Source organism: Pempheris klunzingeri, chromosome 20 (genome assembly GCF_042242105.1).
Source record: "Pempheris klunzingeri isolate RE-2024b chromosome 20, fPemKlu1.hap1, whole genome shotgun sequence".
Taxonomy (NCBI): domain Eukaryota; kingdom Metazoa; phylum Chordata; class Actinopteri; order Acropomatiformes; family Pempheridae; genus Pempheris; species Pempheris klunzingeri.
Window position 1 is genome coordinate 4081920 of NC_092031.1, and position 9782 is coordinate 4091701.

The following is a 9782-nucleotide window of genomic DNA, read 5'->3' on the forward strand; positions in this document are numbered from 1 at the left end:
ACCGGACACAATTGCCATTTTGTTTTCACGCTATTATTCAGTCTGACATCATGTTTTGTTTTGATATTGGATATTTGTTTTGAAGTGGTTGATATTTTGGCGTATGCACCAAAAGTTGAGGTTAAGAGGGGTCACAAAACCAAAAATATGAGCCGAAGGGCCTTAAAGTGCTCTGTGCAGCTGTGGGGAAGTCAGGTGATAATTTCTCCCCCCCTCACTTAAAGATAGTTCTTTCATCCATCGTTGACATAAAGAATATTGATTATTGCAGCTTTAATGTCCAGTATGGCACTTTAAGGGTTATTATTTCTGTATAGCTGCATTAAACTCATCTTCCTTTGCTGCTGTTTTTTTTTTACAGCTCTGGCATAGAAAGGTGACGTCACTATTCTTTATCATGGCTACCAAGCTCTGATTGGCTGGTTCTTTGTCCAGCTGGAGAACCAACCATCACTGAGCACAACAGCAGGCCTGCTTGAATTGTTCCAAAAGAATCTGAGATATGGGCAGCATATCTTTGGAACCAGGCGAAAATGCTTTTGTATGCTTAAAGGGATGTGCAAGTACACAAACACACGCACATGATTTATTACCTTTGATGTCAGCTGCCAACATCAAAAGCGAATGGAAGCAAACTCCTCCACAGTTATCATTTTGTTGTCAACTCTTAGCAATTGCCATGTCTGACCAAAGTATCTACACATGATAAAACCATCAGCCAACAATACCCACCGACCTATTGTCCAATCTTAAGTCAACTGTTGCGGGTGGAAGAAATTATGAGGATATTTTCTCCATTTTGCAGCAGATGATTTATTCTATTTGCAGAAACAGGCAACATCTGTGTTTTATCAATAACATTTGACATGTATAAAAAAAGAGTAGTAAAAATGCTTTACAGAAAAAAAAAACTATATTTTAGGAAAAAGAAATTGACGAAATGAAAAAAAAACACACATCTGATTCTGAGGCACTTATGGCTTGGCAACACTTGTGCAGTCTGAGTTTTCCCAGGTGGTTGTAGTCAAGCGTCAAAGGCCGTGATTACAATATTGGAACCAAGGGGGATGAACTCAAACATAATCACATCACGGTCTGATATATCATCACTGGCCTTAAAGCTACCGTCACTGATCTACAATGACCGCAAGAATCACCTCTAATATTTAAACACAGTCAATGCAACAAGAGGTGGCCTCTTCAACAGAGTATTTATCAATAGTGTTTCAAAATGCAGTTCATTATGGACATAAATCAACTATTTACAACAGAAAACAGCAAAGGAGATGCTCAGTGATTTCTTCCTGGGAATTAAAAAGAGTCTCTAGAGTTGTTTGGTTCCTGCAGCTTTCCAAAAAGATGCACTGGTGTCCAGGTGACCCCGATCTCTCTGTGTCGTAAGATTATTTGCATCTCCCTTCCCGTAACGCTGAGCCCTTTTGTTCATTCAGAGCTGGGCGAGGCAGCTGAGTCCATGTCGTCATTTTCCAGGTCGTTGGGCGAAGACGACTGTCCCCCCTTCACTCTTTTCCACTTCATCCTCCTGTTCTGAAACCACACTTTCACCTGTTGTAGAGTAATAAAGGAAATGTTACATTAGAATATGCGTTAATGCTGACAGAGCCAATTAAGTGTTTGCTTCCTGGTTTTGTCCATTTCCAATAATTCAAGATTAGTTAATTAAAAAAATCTGCATCCACTTATCTAATCTAATTATCATAACATAATCCATTGGCTCTATTTTTCACTATTCTCTGGCATTTTATAGACCAAACCATGAAGTAATCACTTGAGAAAATAATCAGCAGATTAATCAATAAATGGAAGTAATCATTAGCTGCAGCCCTACTATCATATAATATATATAACAATTAATACTACACATTAAGTACTCAGCATAAGGAGTTAAAACACTACAACACTAGTTAAAACAAACATCTACTGGATAACACACACACAGACAAAGTGCAGAATTTTCTTTTCCACCGAATTTGAACTCGTAACAGGATCACTGTGGCCTTTCCCTCTGTTTTGCAATTTTTAGCAAAATTTACAACATGGTCAGCAGAAAAATAGACAAATAATCCCCCACAAGTCTCCCAGCGCAGTATATAAATTGGCTCAGTGTGCATTGGCCTTGCAAGGAGCATGAATTGTCAGTACAAAGTGCTCAGTTCTGGCTCAAAAATCTCTGCGAATGCAGGCAGAGAGTATCGTATAGACAGTAGGTCAAAAGAGTCAACTATCAGGATGTCAGCCTACACAGGATGTGAGTTTACTCGCGGTGCAGATTGTGCTCATCTGTGTCATTGCACTGCTCTGAAATGAGAATGATATCATGCTGTAACTGTCCCGCCAAGAATAGCAGCAACGACGTACACTTCCTGAGACTAAAGACAATTACAGTGAGCAACTCGGTGACTGAGAACATTCACTCAGGATTTTATACACTTATAAACTGTGGTGACAGAATGCATGAAGTGAAGCTTAAAACTCCTCTCTAACACCCAGACAAGCCAGTTCAAAGAAATATGATGATAATTCCATATGGATGCAGGGCTTGATGTCATATTAAACCTGGTGCTTGTGTCCTGCTTAAGGCACCCTGGATACAGCAGAAGAAGTGATGTGAATATTCCATAAACTGAGAATTAAATGGTTGAAGAAACTCTCCACGCTCTTACAATATTTTAATGTTTTTCTCTATGTATATGCATTTGTCGGGGACTATTTCCAGCTGTGGATTAATACACATTGGGTGCTGTACTGAGTATTTTCAGCAGCATGTAGGATTGACTCAGAAATAAACTATGGAACCAATGTTCATCATAGTGAAGCAACAAGTCAGCCAGTGCAGCACGGTGAGGCTGGTTTATGTGGTTTTAATAGCTTTTAGACAACAGTGGAGCACAGAGGAATAAGATACGTGTGGCTTGGGGTACACGGGTTGTTAATAGGTTGTTAGTATGATGTATTTGTTATTTTGGTCATTTGATTGCCAAGATCTTGCTATGGTTTAAACTAACCACACATTTTAGGACGGCTGTAGCAGCTCAAGGCTCTATTTCTCTTCTCAGTTGAGAATATTAGGTCAAGGAAGGTTTGGGTGACCTCTGCACATCCCACGAAGCATTTCTGCCTGCAACTCTGGGATTCAGATGAATCTGTTCCCACATATTGTAACCTCTGTAGCTTTTCTGCTCATCGTGACTGATTGAAAGGACGGCGAGACGCCAAAGCATGTAGGATGAGTTGGAAAAAGCTGACGAGCTGCAGTGGGAGCTCTGAGTGAGGATGGAACCTGGCTGAGCGAGTGTGTCTGTCTGCACAAGTGTGTGTGTGTGTGTGTGTGTTCCAGAGGTCTGGGAAATAGATTTAGAAGCAGACGGCAGTATGTGTGGTCACTGTGGCACCGTGGCCTCATTAGGAGGAGCTGGGACACTGAGCCTGACAGGCAGACTGGGGTTTTATCCAGCAGCATCGACACATGTTCGCCTGATTTCATCAAGTCTGGAGCTGCCGCCCACTCATTAAAGCTGCATGTCATTCTGCTAGAACCACAGGATGAAAAATATTGTGGAAAAAAACGGTTCATTTAAATGCAACTATGTGCGTGCATTATTACTATCATAAAGCAGAAGGAGGAATACTGTGGACAGTGTCCACTTTAAATAAGTGATGATTTCCTTGTTGGAATCTGTTTTGTTAAATGTTTGTAGCTCATGAAAATCAAACCATTTGAGTGATTCGAGTGTGAGTGTGGTGGTTTTTGTGAAGATTTTAGTCTAAATTTTCTACTGGAAAAGTATGACAGTATAGGAACAGAAAAAGTCAGTGATAATTGATTATTCTGCACTCAAGAAAATAATCTAAATATTTGATTTTGGGACAAACTCTCCAAATCTATTAGTATATGTAACATAAACACTTCTATTAGATTTTGTATGTTTTTGGGAGGGGTTAAAAGGGTTATTGTATAAAACAAAATAATAAACATTTGTTTTTACAGCAGTGAGTCACATTATTTCTTTGACTCTGCAGAACACAGAATAAACTAAATTTACTTCTTTCATATTTAAGATATTTGAGGACTGAATAGACGAGTGATCATAATATAATTAACATATTTCTCCCACACCACTGGGAGGCACGTGTGAGGGAAAGGTGGTGTACCTGTCTCTCTGTGAGGTCCAGGTTGACGGCGATCTCGTAGCGGCGGAGCCTGGTCAGGTAGTTGTGGTGGGTGAACTCAGCTTCCAGCTCTCTCAGCTGCTCCTTGGTGAACGCTGTGCGCTCTTTTCGGGCCTTGCAGCTGGAGTCCACCTTAAAACTGGACTCTTGGATATCTGTAGGGAAACAGAAGGGGAATGCATTTTGAGTGAACTTATTCTCAGCATTATTTCAGAGGACATATTTTGTTTGCTTTTAAGAGGGTGCAAAATGTTTTAAAGGTAGATATGATATATTTTTACCCCAGTGAAGAGGTTATTCTATATTTAAAGGGCTTTCAGTATTAGGGATTTGTCTTACTTGCTGATTCTTCCACTTGACTAACAGACTTTTCTATTTTTATTTTATTTACAGCTAATCTGATTTGAATTAGCTGTCCACTCATTTTGTGACCAGCCTCTGGTTGACTATTAAACAGAGCTTAAGGACCTTTCCAACCAACAAACCACAACTCCAAAGACTCTTTAGTGGGAGGCCCCTCATATAGTAAACACCAAAACCAGCACTTTAAAAAGAGACCACCCTGACCTGAGCTTATGAGTCCTGTTCACCTGCGGCATGTGTGCCCTGCAAGTGACTAGTTGTGCATTTCTATGTGTGCATGTGTTTTTTGCCTGTGTTTTGTCTTTATTTGTCTGTGTGTTGAAGTCCAAATTCATGCGTTTGAACATTCATTCATGGTTTGTGTAAGAGCGTATCAGCACAGGGCAGGGGCCACCAAACCAGCCACAGAGGGACTGAGTTAGGAGAGGAATGCAGCGGAACATCGTTAAAGCCTCTAACAAAAGAACAAAGGTGCGGATGTGTCCAGGTCTGAGTGCTACGTGTGTGTGTGAGTGTGTGTGTGTGTGTGTGAAGACGTCCCTCGGGAGCACTCAGGGGAGATTCACATTAACTCATCTCTACATGACAGCATATACATCAGGAAAACGCGTGAGATATCTCTATGCTGGTCAGTTCTAAGGGTCGACCGGTGAATGTGGTTTATACCGACATCAGTTTCAAAAAATTAAAAATGTGAATAAACACAGCATCACTATCAGAGCTCTCAAATGACAAGGGTTATGATTAATTGCTAAGATTTCTAGATTTCCCAGCCTTCACATGTCCTAGGAAATGGTAGAATTTTAAACCTCATTTAACAGGATAAACATAAATGAAGGCTAGTTGATTTAACTTTCAGTAAAACCTCTCTTGTGTATTCAAGGGAAAGAGTTTGGGTAATAATTGTGCATTGGTAGCGACACTAGCAGCTGATGTAATCTCTAGAAAATGGTTCTAATTTGTCAAAGTGAGAAGTTTTGCTCTGTGCTTGCCAGAGCTGTGGGCCAGAATGTGAAATGGACTGGAGTACCTGGGCCAGATGTGACTGGGCAGACCAGGACATGAGTGTGTGTGTGTGTGTGTGATACCTGCCTATGTGTGCTGGAGTGCCCGTGTGTCATGCCAAAAAACCTTCTTATTGTTGTTTAAGTGTCATTAATGACGCGCTGCCCCGAGTGTGCCGGCACTGCCTGGCCTCGTCAGGTCTGGTCTGGAGCTGTGTCAAGCAGGTTTAGTTAGACTGAACACCTGGCAGGGCACACACTGGTTCTCACTAAACAGGCCCCCAATAAATATCCAGCACAGCCAGAGACCGTAAACTTGCAGGGAGAAGGCTTCTGCGCCCAGCAGGGTCCCATTGACAAACAGCATTTGGTGCCTTTTTGGGTGGATGGTGCAAAAGTAGTTTGTCTTCATCAGGACTGAATTAAAGCTGTTATAAAATAGCGGTTGTTTCAAAGCAAAAACCCCAGGCGAAAATTAGACATGTGATTAATCGCATTATTTGTGTGTGTTAAAGTAGGAGCCAGGATTAATAAATGGTTTACAACACTTCAGAATGTATTTGTAAGCAGATACAATATATTTTAAGTGTATTTGCTCATGTGTATAGGTGGGTAACACATTTATTATATAAGACGTTTATGCCCACCTGTGAATGATGTGTGCTGTATACAGCTACATAACATGCTTTAATATAATCTGAATTCCAAAAAGTACTTGTATTTGCTGTGTTTATTATAGTAATAGTATAAATTGCTTAAAGTTTTTATATTCTGTTATTGAATGTAAAAGTGTTACTGCTTGATTTTATAACTTTCTGTCTGCAATTTAATAATAATAATAATAATAATAATAATTTTTCTAGTAACTTTTTTATTTGCTAACAGAAGAATGTTTATGTCAACGTCTCTCTTAGGTATTATACTGATTTATAGACAGAACAATTGGTCAAACTTTGGTTTAAATTCAATATCAGATACCAGTTGCAGTTGAGGGTTTTGGAAACATCTCAAGCGCACTGCTCCATATTTCCATATCTGTATAAATACACACAAGCAGACATAAGCAGACTGTATAGCAGCTCTGTCTGTAATGTGAATGCCTGAAGGGCATTTTCCTAATATATGCTCTTCTACCAGCTAGTCAATACAAGGCTGAATGTTTTTTTTTTTTTTTTGAAACCAAGAACTGATGTAGTGGTCAGACATGTTGCATGCACTCAGTGGGAGATTGTGTTACGGCTTAACGACAGGAAAATGTCAATGGATAAGAATGTAAAAAGTGGGCTCACAGGCAAAGTGATTTTACCAGACGTGGTCTGGCATGTTTTCAGTGTAGTGAGTGGAGGTTACAATAAGGTAAGAAGGGGGGAGTGGGTGTACGCCCCCACAATCCTCCTCAATTAGGCTGTTCGTCATGTAGTTTTCACGCTCCTGATAATTAGATAGGAGTTTTTATGTTTGGACAAAACAGAGGATCAGAACAAAACACCTGAAGTCCAGTCATACTACTGAGAAACTGTTGTTACTACATGATGGAGCAAACTCCAGCCATCTAGTATCAACTACATCAGTACATCTAATAAAAATAACATTTGTAAATAGTGAGGCACAAAGTTTTCTCCCTGTAACAAAATTCCATGATATGTATAAGAAACTTTCTGAAAAAGTTTCAGTAGAGGCTGCATGAATTTTCGTCTTTCTTATTAGGTGTAGAGGTGCAAATGCATAAATCATCACCTTTGTGACGGAAACAAAGCAAACAGGCTGAATTTTTCCTCAGTTTAGAAGACGTTTTTTCGCAGATGAAATGTGAACGCTCCAGATGTGTTGGACGTGATTTTATTTTCATTCTGCCAGGGTGAAATTCTGCACATTACAACTTTTACACCTTCAGATTGAGTTTAAATACAAACATTTCCTTTAGTCTGTCGCTGTCACTGAAAAGGTTAAGTGTGAAACTTTTAGGAATGAGTTTGTCATGGATATCAGTTACTTTTGCTTTCTATTGGCAAGTGTGAAATATGATACGGGGAATAAATTACACTGTAATCCAAAAGCACACAATGATACTATTTCAATGCTCACAACAGAACTCTACGCATATATGAGAACATGTGAGGATACATAAATGCATTATTTTGTTGCTTAAAGTTCTTTTACCAGAGGGCATTGCTGGGAATACTATGTAATGTGTATTAACTTATTTCGTATTGGCCTAAAAACTCAAAAATAATCGCTGAAAAATATTTTTACATCATCACTTCTTCAATAGTTTTAACAATAATTTGCTGATTTTATATTAATCTATTTTACTAATTAACTTTTGAGACCTACCAATCTATAATAAATAACAATAAATACAGTCGTAAACATTAACATTAATACTGCAGCACTGATGCCTGCAGACGCTTTTCCACACAGAAGCCTTTTTTTTTTACCATCACCTTGAATGTGGTCACACTGTCATAACACAATAGTCTATTTCCAACGGATGCACGAGCGCAATGAAACGTTCAAATGTCCCATTAATCACTTCGGCCTTTTGAAAGCCCTTGAACAATAAGTGGATGCAACTGCTACTTAAAGTGTGTGTCTTGAACACAAAAGTCTTGTCACCTACTCACCTTTCACATAGCAATCTGGTGAGAGTGCTGCCTTAAGGCCAATTTGGTGAGGAAATAGACAGAGGATTTGTGTCATTGCCAGCTGGGAGACAGGGCACGGAAGAAATTCTTAACCTTGACACACTCAGACATTTGCTAAACTTTAAATGGAGCAGCACAGCAGTTTCTACACCTGTGTGCAAAAAAAAAAGGTTACTATCACTTTTTTCATTTTTAGCCTCTGCCAGATAAAGAGTTTTGCTGCTTCCCTGGCACATGTCCATGTTTCCTCCTCATCTTTTTGTCTTCATATTTTTTGTTTTAAAGAAGAATGTCCACTATCATTTTTAATATTCCCAGATGTGCATTTTATCACAGTATGTTTTCCTTTTCTAAGCCTCCTGTGATTAGTTTTTGGATGCTCTTCTTTCCCTATAAACCAACACACCCCAGCTGACTCCCATTTATCTCAATGCACCCTGACTCACCTGTGACATCTCTCTTCCTCTTATTGGAGCTCTTCTTGTCTGAGTCAGCCGACGCCACGCTCTGTGGTGAGTATTCTCCCTCCAGGCACCCGGGCACGGCCCCTGGCAGCCTGTCTCCCCCTACACTGTCCAGGTCAGGCCCTCCACCTCCAGCACCTACTGCTACGGGGGCCACGACGGGCGGGCAGGCCTCGGGCGCTCTCACCCGTGTCTCACAGGGGTTGAACTGCCAGTCAGCTCTCTGGTATCCCCCCTGGCTCTCTTGGTACAGTCTGTCGTCTCGGGGGTAGGCTGCATGTGGTGCAGTCGGCACCAGGCAGGAGCTGGTGAAGTCTGTGTAGGCCAAGAACTCAGGCTTCTGGTGGAGGGAGAAAGGGGCCTGCTGGTAGGGCGACTGCAGATTGGCTCCCGGGACCCCTGAGTGAGGGTTCCTCATGCAACCCCAGATTGGGCTGCTGGGGTGGGCGCTTCGCATGCAGCTGCTGGCTGGCTGATCCATGATGATGCAGAAACACTTCACACAATCTTGATTAGTCTTTTCCTTGTGGAGGAGTTGAAACCCCCCTTAGAAAGTAAGTTAGGACTAGAATTCTGTATTTTTGTCAGTCTTGAGAAACATCCACTTCAGCGGACTAAATGCACATCATCGTCTTACTGCATCCACCTCAGGAATACTCACTTCTGTCAGAGGCTGTTGATTCTTCCACAGCCCAGAGCGCGTGAAGATAGATGCCTTCCTGTGACAGCGTGTTTCCCTCTCTCTCTGGGAGTGTGGGTGACGTCCTTTGGAGCCTCCTGACACACTCTCACACACTTTCCCTCCGTCGTGCTCTCACATACCCTCTCTCCCTGACTGATCTGACTGCCTTGTGGCTCGGCGGGAGAGCTGCATCCGCAACTGCATGACTCCCCTTCTCGGGCTGGCTGTTTTCACAACTCTTCTAAGGCATTCTTGACAAGTGAGCCCTCCTCCTTTTTAAACATATAGGTGGGAAAGAGTGGCAAGTTTATGGAGTGTAATGTGAGACTGCAGAGGAGGAGCCCTGGCGGCCACATGTTGGTAGTACCCTCCAACCAACCCTGCCTCATCAACTATTAATCACGGGGGAAATTTTATATGCACATCTAATGGG

At 41.2% G+C, this 9782-nt stretch overlaps 1 protein-coding gene across 1 annotated transcript; it reads right to left on the minus strand.

Moving 5' to 3' along the window:
* Positions 1–702: 702 nt before the first annotated feature.
* On the minus strand, positions 703–9534 carry meox1 (mesenchyme homeobox 1). The gene is made up of 3 exons (XM_070851912.1): positions 8650–9534; positions 4174–4346; positions 703–1566 (listed from the first exon to the last, which is right to left on the minus strand). Exons 1-3 carry the CDS (start codon positions 9146–9148, stop codon positions 1444–1446), a joined length of 795 nt encoding a protein of 264 aa, XP_070708013.1. The 5' UTR covers positions 9149–9534; the 3' UTR covers positions 703–1443.
* Between the last annotated feature and the right edge of the window lie 248 nt (positions 9535–9782).